The sequence below is a fragment of the Diadema setosum genome, chromosome 20, assembly GCF_964275005.1.
Source record: "Diadema setosum chromosome 20, eeDiaSeto1, whole genome shotgun sequence".
Lineage (NCBI taxonomy): Eukaryota > Metazoa > Echinodermata > Echinoidea > Diadematoida > Diadematidae > Diadema > Diadema setosum.
Window position 1 is genome coordinate 20927864 of NC_092704.1, and position 23536 is coordinate 20951399.

The 23536-nt window shown below is 38.7% G+C and overlaps 1 protein-coding gene across 2 annotated transcripts in view; it reads left to right on the forward strand.

Annotated features, from left to right (window-relative positions):
- LOC140243840 (mitochondrial protein C2orf69 homolog) overlaps positions 1-23288 on the forward strand; it is a 33992-nt gene extending 10704 nt beyond the window's left edge. Inside the window, exons 1-5 of one of the 2 annotated variants that reach the window (XM_072323507.1) lie at positions 14388-14678; positions 18214-18528; positions 19360-19620; positions 20841-21028; positions 22755-23288. In XM_072323507.1, the coding sequence (XP_072179608.1) occupies positions 14397-14678; positions 18214-18528; positions 19360-19620; positions 20841-21026 (1044 nt within the window). In that variant the 5' untranslated portion in view covers positions 14388-14396 and the 3' untranslated portion in view covers positions 21027-21028; positions 22755-23288. Of the gene's footprint in view, positions 1-14387; positions 14679-18213; positions 18529-19359; positions 19621-20840; positions 21029-22754 lie in introns of those variants that run through there. The other variant, XM_072323508.1, reaches the window with a different exon arrangement.
- Positions 23289-23536: the final 248 nt, after the last annotated feature.

Consider the following 23536-nt stretch of genomic DNA (forward strand, 5'->3'; position numbering starts at 1 on the left):
CATGATTCTATATTTACATATTATGCATCTACATAATCAACATTTGTTCAAAATCTAAGACATGATACTAAAGAAAACTTGAACTCAAAGTAATGTTATATTCATACATTAACATTCCGACATATCTAAAGGTATAGGAACTATTTAACCTTTTCAACATATTCACATATTTACATATTATATACATAAGTAATAATTACATATTTACATGTACATAAATAAGATGTTTCGAATAAGAGACATGATTCCACATTTACATGATTATATACATGTACATAATTAGGATTTTTTTTTCCAAACACTATTCTAAAGAGAAATTGAGCTCAAAGTAATGTACTTGTACAGTCACATTTATGCATTAGCATTCTGACATGTCTACATGCAGGTTTGGATATTCGCTTTACCTGTTTCATTAACATGATTTAGAGCACAACTACAGTGCACTCCCGTTATAACGAAATGCTCGGGACCCGCAGTTTTCTTTCGTTATAACGAAATTTCGTTATAACCGAACAAATACAATATATAACGAAAACAAGGAACCACATATATTATGTTTGCTGAATACTCATCATACACGGCAAAGCTATTTGAAATGTGATGAGTTAACTGTATTACAATAATAAACGCAAGTTCCCCTCAGAAACTGTGTGTGACACAAGGAGCGAACACACAGTAGTGTGAAGCGTTCACCCATGCAGAGACGCTATAAATGCTTGTTCCGCTACGTATTTTCGAAAGCAATTCGCATTTCGTTATAACGGAGCACATTTCTTTTGTTTTTCTTTGTCTGTGGTGCTCGGAAAAGACTTCGTTATAATGGAAATTTCGCTATAACCGTGTTCGTTATAAGCGAATTTTGTACCATAGACTTTAAAGGTGATAATTTTGGGACCAGAAGATTTACTTCGTTATAACGAAATTTCGTTATAACCGTGTTCGTTGTAACGGGAGTGCACTGTATTCGTTGTTGGATCAAAGCACATGTACATGTATTTAAAATCCTGAGTGACATGCCAAGATTAAAATTACATTTACCACTTTATTTCATGAGAATATGAAATATGTTATATAAATGAAGCCCTGTCTATAACCGTCAAAAGTTACTTTAAAAATGTATTATTTGGATTCATACGTTTAAACCTATGGCTGCATAATACCTATATGCTATAAAATAAAACTTTTTATGTTCATGACTATGCAACTTTTAACATGAATTAACATGTATTTGAAAACAGGAATAAAACCTAATATACAAGCACCTCAAAATTATGGTTCATAAAATCAATTCAGATCTGCAATGTAAAATTTATTCAAAATTTATGAATTAAACAACGCCATTTATTGAAACGAAATATGCATTAAAGGAACCTTTTAAAACAAATTCTACACATAGTGCTCATATACTGTTAGAATAGTATACTTTTTATCATATCAAAACGAGTATAATATGCATTTGGAAACCCTTTTACATAAATATGAGAAGGTATATTACAAACATGGTTTTATATATTTATATAATTATTTAGAATCTACTTGGATATATTTCAAAATCAAACAGAAAATGACATAACGAATGTCATTAAAACGTAGGTAAGCATGCATTTAGAAGTTCCAAAAAAATATCACAAAGTTACGTTATTATTGAATAATTGTAAGAATAAATTAAATATGCATTTGGTGAACCTACAATTTCAAAGAGAAACAACTTAGTGCGTTGAAAAGAAAATAAACTTTAAATTGAATCGATGATATACTAGATGAACCCTATGAAGGGAGTTATTCTTTCAGTTCTTCATTTACTCAGTTAAGATTGACTCCTTACTCTTTCCACTTGCAACTAGCGCACTCATGTTACCAGTCAAGCAGGATGGAATTTTCTTCAGGTACGTTGCGCTGTACTCCTCTCTGCTCAGCAGGTCGAAATGGTCCCAGTCGATGACCTCGGGGTCGCGCTTGACAAATACAACGGAAGACTTGCTGCGTGATCCACTGCGAATCGACGTCACCTCCCCGACGTCCTTCAGGTCCGACAGCGCCCTGGAGAACTCGATGCTGCTTACGCTCCTCATGGACTTGATGCACGTACAATGTAGATTTGAAGGAACGGTAGGTCAGCACGCTCCCCGGTGTTCTCGCAACAGCGGCAGCCACGGTGGTTGGTGTTGGTTGCTCTTTTGCCGGAGAGGTCACTTGGGCAGTCAAATCTCGAAGTTCCTGTAAACATGAAGATAAAATCGAGAAAAAGAATAATTAGATATATTAGATAATTACCTGCTTTAATTGAAATGGAAACAGTACTATCAGTGATTTACTTCAGTTAAATTAAAAAAAAATAGATTTAAGAAAAAATAATTAGATTTACGAAATAATCACCTGCTATATAGACACACTACTATTTACTGATTAACAGCAATTTAACTTGAAAAAATATTTTACGATCAACTTGCAAAAATGTATTTCGATTATCAATATTTTGTCCATTTCTCAAATCCATACATATAGTATATTAAAAATAATAAATGTGAAAATCATGAATGAATTTAATCAAAAAAGTAAATATTTCCATATCCCTAAAAGTATAAGTTTTAAAAATTGCATGATATCTGCAACATAATAACATAATGGTTTAGGTTTAGATATACTTACCGTTAAAAAAGTCTCTTTCTGTCCCTCGACGTACTCGACGAACTTCTGAGCTGCCACAAGGCTTTCCATGCCGATCTCGTAGTCCGGTGAAGCAGGCGTAACTCCATTGAGCAGGTCCTCGATCACCGATGTCAGGACGTGGATTGGTGCAGCCAGCCGGACGATGATGTCAAACTTCTTGGTCTGTGGTGGCGTCAGTCCTTCAACGATGGCCTGGTTGATTGATTCTATGTACTGTTCGTTCAGCTTGTCCAGTTCCTCTTCACATTCCTGTGTGAAAGAGTACTTCAATCCTTTATCTCGTGAAGGTTCTCCACGATCTGCAGAACATAATGTGTAATTGCTGGCGATCCACAGTCGAGGAGACGACGGCGTGCTTCTCGCGTATCGCTAGGAAACGGTCGCAGACAGTCGGGGAAGTGGATTAAGAGTCACTCGATCATGCCGCTTCCTGTATTGAGAGCGGTCAGTAGGTAGGCTGCTGGCTGGTTGCGTTGCACCCAAAATGGAGAATGCACGTCCAGCTTTTATTTCTCGCTTAATTGCTTTGAGTCGCATATATGTGGTCGAGACTTTCTCACCACTGAACAAGTGGCACAGCGTAGCGATATCCCCGGTCGCATTGTCTCTGTCGTTCTTGGCCATCTTCAGGAGAACGTCGTGTATTTCGCTGGACACCATCATACCATTCCCCTGCGCCAGACGCGTGAACATGTAGTCCAGCTGACGTAGCCTTCCCGATGATGAGGGAGTTCGCGTCATCCCGTGCAGTTGCCACTGCATGGAGAAGGTCCGTGGTTCCCACTTGCATGGCCTGGGACTTCCCAGTCGAGGGAGGCCCTGCTATACGAGGACAATGCATACATGTTGGCGTTCGTCGACATCCCGTTGTATTTTGATCGTTGATCTTTCCGAGATGATCAGGTATACGCTGTTTTGGCCAAGATGCTGTCAGCCAGGGAGGTGGGCACTTGATCCCTGATGGGTAGGGGATCTCGGAGATTCCACTCTTTCTCTTTCCACCTCCCTGTGTCAACTAAGTACCCCTCACAGGTACTAATCATGCCAGTGCGTGACCTCTGAAGTAGCCCCTTACGCTGACGGGAAACATTATACGGTGTACTACCGTAGTCAAAAGGTGATGCTCGTAGTCTTGAATGAAGGTTAGCCCACGTCTTACAATTCGTAATTTGGCGTAAATATATTCTGAAGAGAATGGAAAACGCCACTAAACACAAAACAACAACATTCTGCCTGCCCACCGCGGTCATGCGAGATTACGTTTAGAAGAGAAATTTCGCGAAAATATCGAGAGTAAACTGTGCCCAACTATGTAACGAATGATTACACTTGTTGTTGTTGTTGTTGTTGTTGTTGTTGTTGTTGTTGTTGAGTTTTTTGGCGCTTTTCAGTCAGACTTGACTATTTACGCCACTCTGTACGGTGCGTTTGCAGTTGTGATTGTACAGTGGCTGACTGGGCCGAGGCGGGCTGTATGGGTTGGCTTGTCGAGTCCAGTTCGTGTGTGTCACCGTCGTCACTGCTGGTTGAAGTCGTTTGATGGCGCTCTTTAGTCTGTGTCCTTGCGCAACAGCTCCCGGCGAATATATTACTGCATAAATAACTTTTAATTTTTGTGGTTGGTTAAAACAATTTGCTGTCAACCTGAAACAGATTTTGGTTTTGAAGCATGCACACCGGACACTTTTATCATTATAAATACTATTCCATCAACAACTCAATGCTGAAATATCAATACAAACTATAATATCCAATATTTACCAGTGCATCTAACAAAACAAATAATATACTTTTGTTGAGGATGATTCAATAAATTGCTTATACTAAAATTACTTACTCCAAGATAATTTTGTAACTGATTTCTGTATTCTTTGTAACCCGGACATTCTAGGAGGAAATGTTGCACCGTTTCTAATGTACCACACTGAGAACATTTTACCATCAATATGTTTTCCTAATTTAAACAGTGTTTCATTCAGATATATTCTCATCACGTCTGCAAAACAGATTGCTTTTACATGTATGCTTTATGTTTGGTTGTATGTGAAATAAAAATCGACCTCTTTCAGAGTTTTCCCAGTGTAGTTGCCACTGTTTCATATAATGGTTAAATATAATGATATTCATCTCACTTATACTGCTACGTACTTCTGTTTCCTGAGTGTTTTTCAGCGCGTTTTTTGCTAACGTGTCGACTTTGTCATTCCCTTTGATGTCACAGTAGGAGGGAATCCATTCAAAATTGACTTTAATTTGTTGTTTTGTTAATGCGTATAGTTGCTGTCTTATCTCAATAGTAAAAGGGGATGTATTCAAATCTTTCAAATCACACAGAACGCTCAAAGAATCACAAAAAAATGACTGAGTCAGTTATTTTGTTCTCTTCAATCCAATCTAATGCAAATATTATAGCTAATTGTTCGGCTCGGAATATTGAAATTGATGAAATTTTATGGGCGATTTTTACTTCGTGCTTTGGTATGTATACTGCTGCGCTGGTGTTCTGATATTGGTCTTTTGATCCATCTGTATAGATGTGGGTGTATTTGTTTCATGAATAATGTTAAGCGCTAGATTCGTTATGGCTGCGGTTGGGGTGTGTTTCTTTTCTATTTCGTCGTGGAGTTCGGTGGATACTAATGGGGGAGGCATGAGCCAAGGTGGTACATTTGCATGGGTTGACATGGGGCTTTCAGTTTCCCGAGTGAGATGAAGGACTCTTGATAAAAGGAGATTCGTCTTTGAAATCTAAAAGTTCGTATTGCCGGCAAGGTAATATGGGTTCCCTGACTGGGTGATTTACTGGGTAGCTTTTTAACTTTGCTAGATATTTTGAACTCAACATTTTCCTTCTTAAGTCCAATGGCATCTCGCCACACTCTGTTTGGAGTGCTTGAAGAGAGGTGAAAAAAGTTGTTCCGCTACAAACTTTTAATGCCGAGTATTGTATAGTGTCTATGTCTTGGTTGCAGTGGGTTTTGCCGAGTCGCATACTTCACAACCGTAATCTAAAACGGGCCTTATAAGGGCGCGGTATAAAGTAGGAGCATAGAGGCGGTATCGGAGCCCCAGTCTGTGCCGGTTAGACACTTGAGAACATTTACTCTTTTCATCCATCTCATTTTGATATTGTCTATGTGTGGCTTCCATGAGAGGTGCGAGTCAAAAATCATTCCCAAAAACGTGAAATCTGATACTACTTCAATGTCCAAATTTTCGATTTTTATTGAGGGGCGCTGATACCGTCGCGTCGGTGAGAGAAAACAATACATTTTGTTTTACTAGGGGACAGTTTTGCTCCCCATGTCTTACACCAGACATTTATGTTATTGAGGTCTGACTGTATTTGGTGACTTACAAAAGCTATATTTCTATTTGATTTCCAGATTGCTACCTCGTCGGCGAATTGAGATACTCCTGAGTGTTGAACTGTCGTATAGGTAGGTCATTGACAAAGATATTGAAAAGGGATGGGCTTAATACGCTACCCTGTGGAATGCCATTGGTCTGGGGGCAGACGTTGGACAGACAATTCTTTACTCTTACTTTGAATGTATGGTTTTTAAGAAAAGCTCTGAGCCATAAGGTTGTATGTTTTGAAAGGCCAGTGTTTAACGCATTTATAAGAACTGCGTTGATGGGTATAGTGTCGTAAGCTTTCTCGAAATCCAAAAACGCAGCAATCAAGAATTCCTTGCTGACAATAGCTTTTCTCGCATCTGTTTCCAGGCGGAGCAGGTGTTCGGTTGTATTTCTGCCTGCCCTGAACCCACTTTGAAGGGGGTTGTAGTTGATGTCAAAATAATTCTTTCCATAATCTTACAAAGAATACTTGTCAGAGCGATTGGCCTATATGAAGTGACTTTAAACTTGTCCTGGTTCTTTTTGAGAATTGGGACAAGTATAGGAAAACTCCATTGTTTAGGGATTTCATAACTTCCCCAGATTCTATTCAGTAGTTTTAACAGTATCCTTTAGGCTGATGAGGAAAGGTTGGAGATCATAGACAGGCTAATTCCATCATTTCCAGGGGTATAATCTGTTGATTTTTTAATTGCTGTTTCTAGTTCACTGAACTCAAAGTTTTTATCAATGTCGTTTTCTTTGATATTGCTTGAAAGTTTGTCTTCTAATAGACTGTGTAAATTGCTTGCCTGGTCGTTTGACAAGCTTGTTTTTTTTTTTTTTTAGAAGCAGTGATGAATTTTTTGCAAGGGCGTTTGCCTTCTCTACATCTGCGTTTGCCTGGTCAATACCCCCGGGCAACAATAATGTAGGTATTGTGCTCTTTGGAGGGACATCAATATCATTGATGCTCTTTATTGTCTTCCACACGGCACCAAGGGGTGTAAATCTGTTTATTTTAGAGCAGATATCGTGCCAGTATTTAGTCTTTGTTTCCCTTAATATTTTTTGTGCCATTGCCTTTTTCTTCTTGTATTAAATAAGAAGTTCTTGCGAACACTTTTTTTACTAACTTATTCTCAATTTTGTTCCTTTCTTTTACTGCATTTTTGCATGCTTGATTCCACCAGGGTACAGGATTTTTTCCCGTATGTGCGTGCGGGCCTTGCCTAGCTTTGTGTAGGCATAATTTGACTGTCTCATATTTTCGCTGTGAGTTTGTCATATGAGCCGTGGATATCCGACTCTAGGATATTTTCACTGATATACTTTGTCGAATATGCTTCATATTCTCTTTTATTCGCTTTATTAAAAAGTAGATGTATTCTGCTTACACACTCATCTTCTTTGGCCCGTTTCATATAATTTCCTACTTGGATGTTTATCATAAGATGATCGCTTCCAAAGTTAATTTTCGTTACCTCCCATCACCAAGTGTGCACTTTAACGCCAGATTGGGGGGTGGGGGGGGGGGGATGGCTAGGGTTAAATCGAGGCAAGAAAACTTTCCCGATGAGGGGTCAATTCTTGTAAATTCTCCATTGTTAAGAAGAACTAAATTTGCCTTGTCAAGAAGTTCCTCTATCAGTCTCCCATTTTTTGTCTGTTTTACTATCGCTACCCCATAAAACATTGTGGCTATTGAAATCCCCGCAGATTATTGTACATGTATTCTCTTCGATGTTGGCAGCAATATATTCCATTGTTTTTTTTTTTTTTTTTTTTTTTTTTTGGTGAATGTTTTACAGGGGTTGTACAGAGTGATCACAGATATCTTTACTCCATTAATAATGCATTTTATTTTTTGAATATCAGTTTCTATACCATCATAGGTTATGGTTTCATAGGTTGTTACTAAAATATTTTCTTCAACGTAAATTGCAATTCCCCTTCTTTGTCCTTTTCCCCTGTTATTAGGGTAGCATTTAAAACTCATAATGTTCATCTCTTTGTCGTTTGAGAACCAGGTTTCTTGAACACATATAATTAAGGGCTTTTGTCTTAAATCAAATAACATTTTTTTCAAATTCATTTCCGTGACTTTTTAATCCTTGTGCATTCCATTGTAGGATATTAAAACCTATGTGGTTTTGAGCCATTGGGCCGAATGCATAAAACAAGCAATTGCTTGTAAGCAATATTGCTTCAAGTAAAAGCACAAGCTCGTCTAGCAAAAGGTCTAGCTCAAGCAATATTGCTTAAATCCATATGCATAACCTTTTGCTTATGCTAATACCTTTTGCTTGTCCCGCACAGGCAATTGCTTGCGTTTTCAACAAAAGGGACGTCACGCCTGTGCAAACACAAGAACAAAGGCGAGTGTGGCAGCATGTATTTGAAAGGGCATGTCTGTGTGGAAACTTTCCTGACATAGCAGAAGAGCTATGAAATGCACACACAGACACATACACACACATCTATACACACACACGTATTACTGGCTGATTCCCATCACTGCAGCTTACAGTAGCCCGGATCTGCCAGATCGCACGCGGAGAGAGGTCTCCTTGCTCTCCACCGAAGTCAGACATCCTACCTGTTTTTCGTCACATTTTGCTTGCTAACCACTGGAAATTCCTGTTGTTGAAATGAAAAAGTTTCTTACCCTACTTATGAGTAATTTCTCGTAGCTTTATACCACTCCCTCACAAGTGTGGTCTTTCTTTCATAAATATGAAAAGGATACTTTAAAGGGTACGTTCCGGCTAAGCAAAAGCTCAAGCTCATTTTACAGAGCTTGGAAAATCGTAAGCAATTGCTAGCAAGAACTAGCAAAAGGTATGTTTTATGCATACGTTTTTAAGCAAATGCTTGGTCTCTAAGCAATTGCTTGCGAGCAGCAAGCAATTGCTTGTGCTTGCTAGCAAAAGCTTCTGCTCGCAAGCAATTGCTTGTTTTTATGCATACGGATTCGAGTAAAAGGCTAGCACAAGCAATTGCTAGCGTTTATGCATTCGGCCCATTATGTTATGAGATTGGCCCCTTTATCCAGTAGCTCTATCAACTGACTTTTGTTCAGTTGACAATTCAGGAATAGTTTACTGGCCTGGATAATCACATCGAGTAACATGTCATCTTTTCCAGAGACGATAGTTTGTAGTGTTTTGACGAGAAATGCTACAAAATTGGCCAGTCCATCGTTCGTGCTTGGGGGGAAGATATTTGTGTTTGCGGCTTTGCACTTTTGTCTTGCATTTCCTTCGTGGTTTCGGCCGTCTTTTTACTTTCTGTTGCTTTGATTTCTTGTTTCTTCTCTTTGATTTCTTTTCCTGTCTCGTTTTTGCAGCTTTGTGGGGGGAATGTGTCGAGTGTGTGCCGTTTGTTTAGTTTGCACGTGCTTGACTGCATCTGCGAAAGAGATTTTCTTCTCGCTTTGAACTTTCAGTATTTCTTTTCTTTCTGAGTACTTTGGGCAACCTTTATATGCCGCTGAGTGGGACCCCGCACAATTTGCACATTATTGCACATTTATTGCATTCTTGGAATGTATGTTCCTCACTGCAGCGGGGACATCTAACTTTTGTCGATTTGCAGTACTTGGCAACATGACCATCAATTTGACACTTTTTTTTTTTCATCAATTTGACACTTGAAACAATGTACTATCTGTTCGTTGTATGGCCTGACTTGTATGTGGTCATATCCGAGTTTTATTGATTCTGGCATTGTTTTTGTCCTGAAGATGAGCAATACTGCCCTGGTAGGTACTAAGTTTCCGTCTTTATCTCTTCTCTTCAATCTCTTGCAGAAAGTTACTCCTTGCCTTCTTGTGCTCTCTTGTATTTCTTCCAACATCTTTTCATCATTGTCTACATCTACTGGTATGCCGCTTATAACCCCTTTGTGTTCGGGGTCTGGCGTGTTTCTGACTGTCATTGTTTTCTTACAGAACTCTGTGATGCTGAGAAATGCCTCTGCCTGTCTGAAAGTGTAGCAGTGTACGATTAGCTCTGTGCCTTCTCAGCTCAGGGATCTTATGGTAGAGGCACCAGTGATCTTTCCTATTTCTTTTGCTATCTCTAGTGGGCCTAGTTTGGTTATGTTGAAACCAACTCCTCTTATTCTAACAGTATGGGACGAGTCATTGCTGGTGCTAGGTTGGTCTGTTTGTTCTGATGTGCTACTTGAACTCTTGTTTCTTTCTTTTGGCTGCTCGACTAGTAACAGCGGTGAAGTCCATAGGACTGCTAAAGACCTCTTCTGTTTCGTTTTCGTGACCTTCCATATTCCCTAAGCTTTCAGCCATAGGGCCGGCCGGTGTGGCTTACCTGTTTCCGAAATCTGTCTTAGGTATCCCGGTTTATTTCCAATGGTATATTCCTGAGGTTAATAAAATGTAGTAGAAGAAAATTCGCGCGCAAAAGAGGAGACGAAACTATGGTCGGGCGTCCGCCCGGGCGTCCCCCGCCCCTGTCCTGTCAATCACGTCCCGCGTCCTGTCAATCACGTCCCGCGTCCTGTCAATCACGTCCCGCGTCCTGTCAATCACGTCGCCAGTCGCACGTCCTGTCAATCAATAACGTCCTGTCAAACACGTCCGTCCGTCAGCGCAACCCATCAACCTCAAAAAAAAAATGATTACACTTATCCTCATTACTCCTATTTATACCCTTATCTCTATGAAGTTCAATTAAAAGTTGTATAGCTTTGATCTCACGGTCAACACCGCGGCCTTTTGTTCGAGGATTACTGAAGAACCATAAGCAAAGGTCAATTACCAAATAACCATTGTCTTTTGTACTTCAAGACTAGCACGCGACTTATAATGGCGATTCGCCGTCATGTCATGTAACACAAAAGCTTTTGTTTATTTTTTGTATCTTAGAGTACATCAGAAAGTGTCAGAAGTTACCGGCAATTGAATATCACTGTCAATCAAAACTACGGTGTGCTCCACGTAAATCAAGAGCGCAGTTTTTTTTTTCGTGAATTTTGTTTCGAACTGTCCCAAATATCCATTTACTTAAAAGGTAAATGTGTATGATTTGTATACAATGTATTATCTTTGCTATCTGTTACTTCCTTTCAGTTCAGTATCTATAGTGTTACCCTGCAATAGACACCTTTTATAGCATTATTTTTTCAGTCTGTGTCCTGGGTTTGTTGTTAGCCTATTACATCTTTTTTTGGTCAAAATTTGATGTTTCTAAAACTACACGTTGTACTAATGATTGAAATGAGAATTCATTGTATTAACCTAAATTTCAGCGATGCCCACATATAGATTGTTTCTCTATGACTGTGAAAACAGTTTGCCTATTCTAATAATTATGGTCATAATTCAAAATCTGCATGGAAACGATTCTGTATAGCAAAAAGAAGACGCGCGTCATTTAGATATATATCTCTATGGAGACTCCGATTAATCTCCCCCATGCATGCATATACATAAAATTAGAAATAAGATTAGAAATATATGTATATGGACAATTCCGCAGTTAGGTGGACATGACATGGATAAAAGAAATGTGCCTCTTTATCTTACCCTTTAATCTAGGTATCAACTAATGCCATGGATGTTCACCAATCATTAGGGTCTTTCAAATTCAGTAGATTTTATTTTTCGTATTCATTGATTTTGTGAGATCTAAAACCATCATTTAAAATGTACATGTGGGACTGGGGATGCTGAAATTCACTTAAATGCAAATTACAGTGGGTTCCTTTGAAATTTTTCCTCAAAGTTTTGCTAAAGGGTAAAAGATGAATACATTTAAATACTCCAGAAGTCATGTGACATTTTGTCAATTAAAAAAGGGTGAAATGACCTGCGGAATTACTCCGGACAAATGTAACGTTACTAACCGTAACGTTACTAACCATGCTTTTGGGGGTCTAGCTAAAAAATTATTGGTCGAACTGCTAAAAAAATTTGCATGAACATTTGTCATGATGCAATAATTGAAATTAATGCAACACTTTGTTTGAAGTAACTTGAATTTTTGCACACTTTTTGTTACAAGACATTGATTTTTTTGTCATGTCCTTTTTTCGTAACGTTACTAACCAGCCCTTTAAGTTGCTATAGCAATTCTAATATTTCTTGGATTGTGTTCATTCTTTTCTGTATCATAAACCTGGGAAGGATGAACATGTTTTTGACATAATTTTGACTTGAAGTGAATAAATGGTAATTTAGTGGTAAAAACAAATATCTAAATTTGTTCAATGTAACGTTACTAACCGCGGAATTGCCCCTATCACTTTTGCTTCGTAATCAGTTCAGCAGGTGTTATTGATGCAATTCAAGCACGATTTCCATATAATTTCATATGTGTAGACTGAGACCAGTATACTGATGCATGACTGTATCTGCAGTTAATTGGGTGAATGGGAGTAGGGGTTTAATTGGGAGGGCGGTAATTAGGGGCGGAAGGGATTTCCACATGAAGGTTTTTTTTTGTTTTTTTTTTTCATTCAGGAAAAATTAATTCTAATTACATGAAATTACAAATGAACATCCGCGTCGGCTTTTATGCCAGTGTTCTCGAATGGACCCGAAGAAGTGCATAAGTTCAGTGGCGGCAATTCAATGTAACAAGTGGGGGGGGGGGGGAATAATTATCAACGGAGGACATGAATTATGACAACAAATAATAATGGTAATAATAAGAGAATGTTTTAAACAATTTTATCAATCCTATATATCAGCAACATCATCATTACAAATCTAGTTCTTTATCAAAAGCCATTTTCATTTTGATGGGCCGAGGGACAAACTCAAATTTTATGTGGGTTCAAACTTTCGCATTGAACTCAAGATGTTTATCAAAAGGGAATGGTATATGAGTACAGTTCAAGTATATGTTAATGTTTTTGATAAACATATGTTGTGAATGATGACTGGAAAGCATTTAACCTGTATACCAAGGCCTATTCTTATATACATGTATGATAGCAATAATAATGTTTGCGCCTTAAGCACCTAACAAAATTGAACTGTCAAATAATAATGTACTGATGTACGAACGTTTGCCCTTCAAGACACAGGAAGTGGAACAATAAACGTCATTACCCTTTACATGTGGATAACGAGACGGCCAAATTAAACCATGATCGGCAAACGAGTGAAGTTGACATTCTTTGTTACTTTACAACACACTAGCGAACCATGAACAGGCCTACTTTGAAGGTTACAAAGCAAAACATAACCTTTGAAGTTGCGCGCACATACTACACAATACCCAAGACCAACTTCAAAGCTTACAAAGCAAAAACGTTTGATCTGCGCTGCTTGAAAAAAAAAAAAAATCTGTCAATCAAGACAAATTTGCTCGCGTCAAGCAAGAGCACAATTTTGCTCATGAGTGACTTCAATATATAGTATTCAGTTCGCGTTATTATAAATGAATGATTTAATGCCCACAGATTGCTTCTCTGTGCAAACAGTGTGCCTATAGATTATGGCCATGCATAAAAATTTACCAGACAATACTGTGAGAGAAAAGAGAAGAAGTTCGTTTAGATGTATCTCCACCCCCCATGCATAAATATATATATTTTTTTAAATTACAAAAATGTCAGTCTGTTGATGCTAGAGAGCACTACTTACAGGTGTAATGCACAAGTATTGACGGAAAACAATAAAGATGACTCTGTGTGTGTGTGTGTGTGTGTGTGTATGTGTGTGTGTATGTGTGTGTATGTGTGTGTGTGTGTGTGTGTGTGTGTGTATGTGTGTATGTGTGTTTTTGGTGGGAATGGGGAGAGAGGGAAGGGCGGAAAGGGATTTCCAATAAGAAGTTTTTTGAACTTCCGATATAATGAATTTAAATGAAGGCGGAGTACGTGGGGGACACTTGCCAGATTTTGTATATTAATTTGGGGGATTATGACATAATGATCATGATAATGAGAAAGTCCTTAATTTATCAATATCATCTGTCACTAAACATCATCATTAAAATCTTTTTCTTTATAAAAAGCGTCCTTGTGTTATTCTATATCCGGTGCGTTGGTTCTTTTTTCTTTTCTTTTCTTTTTTCTTTCCTTTTCTTTTTTCTTTCCTTGTTTTTTTTTTTTTTTTTTTTTTTTTTTTTTGAATGCGCTACAACGACAAGATATTGAAAGGTTTGAATTAAAAGCCAGGGCCGAGCCCGGCACTGTAAACGGACAGAATTGCGGGGCTCGGCCCGTAAGCCCCGCACCGGGGTCGTTGACACCACCTGCATTGTGCAGCAGGTGTATACCTGTGTAACGACCAGCGCTGCTGCACTGCTCTACATACATCGCGGTCACACACGCCCCCCCCCCTAACCCTGCTGTCGATTGTGTAGTGTACACAGTAGCAAACGTCAGCACAGCGCAGCGGATCCGATGCCATGTATGTGGAGAGATTCTCGCGGCTACTTTCCCAACTTGGATGTTTTTATCCCATTCTCTGCGCCAGTATGAGTGCAGCTTCATTATCTGAATCAATTATGACTTCTATATGCGCGAAAGATTTGATGGTTATGAGCGACATAGAGGGATATGGGAGCAGAACGAACTCTCTGTTGCTCGCACTTCGTCAACGACTCTCCCCTTCATGCTCCGCCGGAGCGACGGGTACGGTTCATCCTGCCGATACGGGCACGGTCGTGTTCTTCCCTGGCGATGTACAGGTCAGAACGTGTTGAGAATTCAACCACCACGTGCTTGCCAGCCTTGCATGCGTTGTCTTCTAATCTAATCACTTGCGTTGCAACGTCACATTGGTGAGAGAATTGGCAACGAAATCGAGCCACAACATTCAGAATGACATATTAGTCCACTTTTCCTTGTATTTTTGTTGTTGTTTAGAAACTACACATTGTCATGACATGATTATGCATCCCCGATCCCCTAACGTTAACTAGGTGCAAGCAGTTGTGTGTCATGTGTGTGGTCACTGTGGATGTCACAATGAGATCCCTGGTCCTGCTGCCACTGCTGATGCATAATGTGCATGTGTGTGATTCATAGTGAATAGTGTTGATGTAGATGCTTCCACTTAGCTCAGAACATTGTTGCAGCATAAACTCTTCCAGAAAGAATTTGCATTTGACATAATATCTAAAAAGAGTAGGCCTAAACTCTAGCTTTGAAAAAACAACAACAAAAAACCAGATTGAGAGATATCGCAAGACGGGTCCTGTGTCAGCTGTGAGTGATTGTCCGTAGAGCGGTAAATGCTGGTAGGCCTCGCGTTTTGACAGCCGAGGAGCACGCCTTCATAGACCAACTGATTGATCAAGATAAGGAACATGTAAAACAAGTATTGTCCATCAAAATTCAAGCCATTGAGGTTCAGGAACGATTTAGTGCTCCAAGGGAATCGGAGCAAGCATCATATGTGGCATCCAAAAGAACTGAGTGGACCAAATCTTGCGTTAATTTTTCACAGTCAACTTGTCGGAATTTACAACATGGCTTCATTCATCCTCAATTCGAATGTACGAAACAAACAAATTAACCTGTAGGGAAACCTATAGATGCAGAAGAGAGCTCCACGTGGGTGGAGAACCACATACTATACTGTACTATGTCTTGGGACACTGAATAGAAAGATGGGGAAGCCGAAGCATCCCTGCAATGTGCACTTTTGACCGAAAGATCGGTCTGTATCTGTCCGTCGGGGAATGTTCCGCGGAGACTACGTCTGGCTTCACGGATCCCCTCCGTATACAGAGGACAGCGTCAATGGCAAAATATAAAAGAGTCCTCCGGACAGACGGATCTTTCTGTCTATGTGCACTTATGATCTGGGGAGGGATATCTTGACGCGAGGCCACAGTCTTTGATGGCATCATGCGAAAAGAAGTTATTGCAGACCAACTCCTCAGCAACATCCTGATGCCCTTCATCCGTGTAGTCTGCCCGGAAGGTAACCCCGGCGCGGGGCGCTGTTACTAGTTGGGGTCGCTGGTGCGGTTACCCGGAAGGCTGCAGGCTCATGAACGTTAAGGACCCTAGCTATGCACACCAGACCTTATGCAGCCGACGTCGTGATGCTCAATATCTCATGGTGGAGAATTCCGCCTGAATCCCCGGACATCTACCTGATTGAACTTGTGTGGGGGAACATGAAGGTCTACATCAGGATCTAACTTGTTGAAATTGGACCATACTATCCCTTAAAACACCTGAAATATGAGAGTTAGGTGCAGTTCATAGAAAAGGGAGAAAAGAGAATTTAATGATGAGAGTCACTCATGCATGCTATGCAGAAGAATTTAAAAAAATGTAAAAATATTGATTCAATTTTCAACTTTTAAACCAACTTATGACATGGGCTAGGTAGAGAAAAGATTACTCTTTCAAGAAAAGCAAAATTATACAATGTATTTTGGTCCATTACAGAGGATCCTGTATACATATCCGTGACATTTTGTGTGTTTTGAGCTGGATGTTTGCATATGACCAGTTTGGCCAGTACCATGGTCAAAATTATTTTTATGCCTCCGCCACGAAGTGGTGCCGGAGGCATTATGTTTTCGGGTTGTCCGTCCGTCCGTCCGTCCGTCCTTCCTTCCGTCCGTCCGTCCGTCCGTCCTTCCGTCCGTCTGTAATGAATTTTGTGGACAAGGTAACTATCAAAACCTGTTGAGGTATCCTAATGAAACTTGGCATGTATGTGTATTAGGGGGTGAAGTTGTGCCTATCAACTTTTGGGTGCACATGCTCAAGGTCAAAGGTCAAAAGGTCAAGGTCAAATACATAAAATTTCACTATTTCCACCATATCTATTGAATGCCTGAAGATATTTTCTTGAAACTTAGTGTATACATGTATTACCCAATTAAAATTCTCTGGTGAAAGTTTGGGTCATGAGGTCAAAGGTCAAAGGTCAAAAGGTCAGGGTCAAATACATGAAATTTCACTATTTTTGCCATATCTATTGAATGCCTGAAGATATTTTCTTGAAACTTAGTGTATACATGTATTACCCAATTAAGATTCTCTGGTGAAAGTTTGGGTCATGAGATCAAAGGTCAAAGGTCAAAAGGTCAAGTAAAAATATCAAAACTTCTTTTTTTTCTCCGTGCCTTGGAAAATTGTTCAAGGTATCTTCATGGAACATAGTATATACATGTACTGATTGGAAGTGATTATCTAGAGAATGTAGGGTTCATGGGGTCAAAGGTCAGGGGTCAAAGGTCACGTGCAACACTTCAAAATTTTACTATTTCCCTCATATTTATGCAATGCCAGCAGGGTTATTATTTTTTTACACTTGGTGTATGCATGTGTAACCTAATAGAAATTCTCTGGAAAGTTTTTTTTTTTCTTCTTTTTTTTGCCTCAAATGTCAAAAGGTCAAAGATCAAGTGAAAGTGCTGAACTAACATTTTCCTCCATATCTCGAAGTGGCTCAAGTTATCTTGAAACTTAGTACATATTATGCATGTTCTACCTGAAAGTGATTATCTTATGAATTTTAGGGTCAAGGGCTGGATGAAAATGGTAACAATTTACTATTCAATTCAGAAATTGCACTTTTTCTCCACACCTGTACCTTGAAAATTACTCAATACCTAAATGTATGAATGGGTCAAAGTCAAGTTAAAGTCCTTAAATCCCTAGATACATGCTCTCCTATTCATCCAATTAAACCTAGGTCAAGGAAGGTGAACATTCAACACATTTGTGACAAACTTGTCATTTCAATATTTTGCCAATTTTGTGAAAATGTAATCACACATTGTCCACATACTATCTAGACCTATTGGGAAAATCATGCATTATGGCGGAGGCATACCAGTCGCCAAAGCGACATTTCTAGTTCAAATATGCCTTCAGTGAAATAGCCTTGTTAAATAGTTGTGTTTTTGTGCTTGTTGTGTAAGGTTACGTTGCTTCCTTCCCCTAGTTTTTATTTGATTGTGAATTGTTTGATGCCTTGTTACAATGGGTTTGAATGTATGTTTGTGTGTGTGTGTTTGTTTTGTTTTGTTTTGTTTTTTTTTTTCGTAGTGCTTAAAGTCTCAATCCTTTACCCTGGAGCTGGTTTCCCAAGATGAGATTGTGAATTCTCACGTGACACACTAGGTTCCAAACTGGTAGTGAGTTACCTTAGAGGCACATGATGGACAGATGTGATGATCTCTTCTTATTTGTCAATCAATTACAGCATGATTTACTGAATAAATTGATTTTGTTTGCTCATTTCTTCATTAGAATTTTGAGGAAAGAATGAAGCACCATCCCTTCAACAAGGCATGGCGGGCATGGACATTTGAGAACACAATGGACATCTTGCAGAAACGCTTCCCTCATTCGCATGTCATCATGGTCACCCCCTCCAGGCGAGTGGAAGAAGCTTTCAGCTGCTTCCAGAATTTCATGGAAGTGGATGCTACTGGATCACCAGTGAACTACGACCACCATAATGCCTGGGAGCATCTCAAACTGCTTCTTGAGGCAGCTTGGAGAAGGATTGACAAGGAATCGGGGAGTAGCGAGGTCCCCAGTCAAAAGTGCTCGCAAGACATGGTACCGTATGCATATTTTGTGTCATTGTGGCACTAATGCTGTATTTTTACAGGTTGTCAATGGTTATAATTAGAGAATTACACTGAATTGTGGTTTGATGATTACCTTTAATGAATAAAGAAACCAAAGGCACTCAACACAAATTCCAATATGTTTTAAAGGGATGGTACATTATTGGTGGAGATGAGAACTGGGCTTTTAACTTTTTGCAAGATACCAAGAAAACACTTATGAAATAGTACAGAGCTTATCATTTTAAGAGGAATTCAAAGTCTATTTGATGAAAATAGGGTTTGGAATGACTGAAACGTCCAAAAACATAGTAAAACAACGCGATCATAATAAAAGGTGGGTCCCACACTTTATTAGAATCGCTCTGTTTTGGATATCTCGGCCATTTCAAAACCAATTTTCATCAAATAAACATTGAATTCCTCATGGAATTACATGCTCTATCATATTTCATAAGAGGTTTCTCATTGTCTCACCAATAAAATGTTAGAAACCTGAAATTAGGTCTCGACCAAAATTATACAATCCCGTTAAGATGTTATTGGATGAAAAATTCAAGATACATGTACAATGTCGTTAGAGAGTCTAAAAGTTTGTGTGTTTTCAGCAGAAATGGATTGGAATGTTCATGCTGTTTGGTCGCATGAACTGGATATTGCAGCTTTATTGTGCAAATGATTTCCACCAGTTTCCAATTTAAAGCTAAAACATTGAAAGATCAAATCTGTAGTACACTAACAAAGGAATATGCATACAACTGTACATTGACATCAATCACATTGTTGCTTCATTATAATTATGCACCTCTTGCTCACTTAGGTGGAAAATGCCAACACACATGTACCAGCAGAACAACACTCCCCCAATGGTGGCTCTCCTCTGACATTCATTGGTTTCAGTAAAGGCTGCACAGTTCTTAATCAACTTGTTGTTGAGCTACCGGAAGCCTCAAAGAACCCTGATCTCCTTGCATTCATCAGTCGCATTAAACATTTCTACTGGCTCGACGGTGGGCACTCGGGAACTGTCTCGACGTATGTCACTGATGACAGCAGCTTGAAGGAGCTTGCAAAGCTGAAGGTATCATTTTTACTTTCTTACACCTTTTTTGTCTTGCCTGTGTAACAGAGGCAAGACGTAGGCGTCACTTTACTGTTGATGTCGTTGATGTCATCAACAAGTTGGTGTACCCTTATATAACTTTCCACAGCTTAGAACTATGACCACCAAAGACTCCCAAACTCACACCACAGGTACAAAACCTAAAAATACCGGTCAAGTGTGAATACCAGTGAAGTCCAGCAAGGTCAAAGGTCAAAAGGTCAATGAACTTGCCCTGGTAACACTGTACAGTACATGTACTTGCAATTTTGAGGTGTACGCTCAATAACTTTCCATATATTTGAGCTATGACCTCCAAATTCACCCCACAGGTTTGTACAATGTACATAACCTAAAGATGTAGCCACGTTCAGATATTGGAGAAGTCCGACAAGATCAAAGGTTAAACAGTCAATGAACATTACCTGATAAGCTCTTGACAGATTGTAAACTGTTGTGATCTCAATCATTTTTCACAGTTTTGAGCAATGACAATCAAATATACACCACATGTGCATCACCTGAAGATACTGGTCAAGTTCAAAATTGGTGAATTCCTACAATGGAAGCAAGACAGCATTAACTCACTAAAGGTTTTGAACCTTTATTTGTGATCTATCATGTCTACTCTGAATCACAGTGAGTTCTTATGCTGTATGCCTTTGTCAGCTGATGCATTGTAAGGGCAAGATATATTGCACCTGCTTCTCTAGGCCAATAACTTGAATTTTTTTTTTCAGTTGATGCAAGTTTTTTCACAGGGACAAATTTTAGCCCAGTTCATTTAGAAAACAGAAGAGCCATGTAGTGAGTGTGGAGGGAACTGTCACATCCAGCAGGCAAAGAGTAGTTTGGAGATTGTATGAAAGTCAGAAGTAAATGTCATCCCGTCAGTGAGGGGTACTTAGAAATGTTAACCAGGAAACTTATATTCTCAAATTTCTTGTAAGATATCACCTGTGGCATTTTTGGTAGCTGATCTTCCTTAATTTATTTTTCATTTTTGTGCAGATGTCTAAAGAAACAAATTTGAGGGAAAAATGCTATTGCACTTAACTTTTGAGCTTTTATAGGAAGTCTTGGTATGATTAGGACAATACATAGAGAAGTGATTTATTTTTGAGTGATAGTTTGCGTACTGTATGAATTATGCAGAAATTAGAAGCTGTTTTTTTTTTTTTTTTTCGCTTCTCTTTCAGGCCACAATACATGTGCATGTGACACCTTATCAAGTAAAAGATGAAGGACGCCCTCACATTGGAGATGACCACCAAAGTTTTCTCACATCCCTGCTCCACCATGGAGGCAATGTCCAACGAAAGCTGCACTTCCCAGAGGAGCGACGGTCACTAAAACGGCATTTTGAAGTGTTGAAAGTGTTCTGATGGTGTGTACTTTGAAAGGTCATTGGTCTAACTTGTATGATGATATCCCTTTCTATTAATAGTCCATGGGCCAAGACCCGCAAAATGGGTTATTGGTACCACCTGAGGTGGCAAAACCTTTTTGGTGTCATTTTGTTTGTCGGGCATAGGTAATATGCTTATCAAGCTATGATAGCATTTCCAAATGAGTAGCTTAGTCATAATAGATGAATTTGTAACCAAATTGGTCTCGTTTTTATGTCCCTATACTTCTGACTGAATCGAAACTAACCACTATACAAAGAAGAGCACTGTCTTCTGTATGTCCACAGGTGTTCTGTTGTAAACGCGGTGCCCTTAGTCTTTGTTCAATCAGCGAAGGGAATATCCAAAGGTTATGATGTCCACAGCTGTCACGCGGTGCACTTAGTCTTTGTTAAACACTGCTTTAGTAAACACTGCTAAAAAGAAAAACAAATAAAACGATGTACCGTCATCATATTATCTAAAAGTTCCTAATAAAAGGGATGTCTTTACACTACCCTCTCAACAAATACATCAGCTTTTAACAAAAATCACTTTGTTCATTTACAATATTATTATTTATTATAATGTATTGTAGTGTACCGGTACATTGTTTTTTGCATTATATTTCATTGTTGGATGGAAATAAAGCGGCATTGGCGTGGCAATAGCGTTTTCACCGTAGCGTTTTCACCGGAAAATGATGAATAATTGAAAAATACGGCAAAATCCATGAGGAATTACTTATTTTTTTTTTGTTTTTGTTTTTAGATGAAGGGAAATACAGTGTATCATAAGCTTTGGAAATTCCCTTCGCCGTCTTGAATAAAGACTAAGCGCTGTGGACATCATAACCTTTGGATATTCCCTTCCCTGCCTTGAACAAAGACTAAGCGCACCACGTTTACAATGGAACACCTGTGGACATACAGAAAACAGTGCTCTTCTTTGCATAGCGGTTAGTCTCGATTCAGAAGTATAGGGATATAACAACGAGACCAAATTGGTTAAAAATTCATTTATTATGACTAAGCTACTTATTTGGAAATGCTATCATAGCTTGATAAGCATATCTATGCCCGACAAACAAAATGACACCAAAAAGGTTTTGCCACCTCAGGTGGTACCAATATCTGGCCTGGCCCATGGACTAATTAGTTTGATTTTTTTTTTTCTGTTTTTTCTGTTTGTCTGACTATCATAATGTACAATCTACATTTTACAAGCTTTACTTCTTAGTACCAGGTAGATAACCTTTTTTTTTTCATTGCTTTATTTCTTTGTCGTTTCTATTGCAAAGTGTGCACATTGTTTTCCTGATATTATATACAGTTGTACATATGTAATTATCTGTATATTTACACCTTGGTATTGTATTATAATTTATGATCTGTATTTCTTTCTTCTTTTTCATTCAAATTACTCAAGTATTTGAACGGACAAATGCATGCTCTGCATTATGCATTACTTTTGTTGATGAAAATGAATAAAAAATTAATTGAACTGAATAATGAATTTCATTACGAAAATAATATATATTTTTTTTTTTATATGCCCTCCTTCATTGTTTCTAAAGACTGTCATAATTCACATTTGGCAAATGACTTGATTCTGGTGGTATTCTTTAATGATGTATGTCTTAAATTGAATGAGTCATCCATCAATTAAACTGCTAGATAATGCTGAGAATTGGAGATCTGATTAAATTATTTTCTTTCAATTCAGACCCAGTGAAAGCTTTGGAACGAAATTATATCTTCGTTTCAAAACCAGTACGACGAACATGAAGTGCCAAGGCATGTGAGAATAAAGGTTCTCTTCCGTCGGAGTCGGAGATGGTCCAGTCACAGTCATTGGATCAGAATCATCACAAGTGACGAAGACAATACAAGGCTTACAAGGAAAGGTCGTAATGAGCAGATTGATTCTTTCACACAAGATTCCATTGTGAGTTGAATGAAGTATCAGTTTTGTTGCACTGTGGCAACAACCTGTGGAAGGTATCTGTTGTAATTACTGCCAATGATCTTTCCAAGCATGGCGTCCACCTCAAGTCTGCTGCTGCATCATAGACTAACTACTGAATGATGTAGGCGTGCAGTTTATCAACAGTGCTACATTGCCAGGAGCCAGAGAGTTTGTGAAGAAATCATTCACACCTACATGTATGGATATGTATGGATGTTACTGAACGCAGGGATTTAATTGCCAGTATTCAGATTCAGATTCTGTCAATGTTTTAAGTTGGCTGGATCATGCCGAGGTGGAATGGTGTCGAACATAAACCCGAGTACTTAATATTGTTTTAATCAGTGTCTTTATAGTTTGGAGATGATATGATATGTGAGCTAGTACAAGACTGATGTGCATTTTTTTTTTTTTTTTTTTTTTTTTTTTTTTTTTGGTCCTAAGCAGGGCTTGATATGCTTAAGGTACCTCAGTCTCGCCTGACAAAAAAAATTTGATGAAAGTATTAGAATTTTTACTGAAAATTACTGGTACAATTG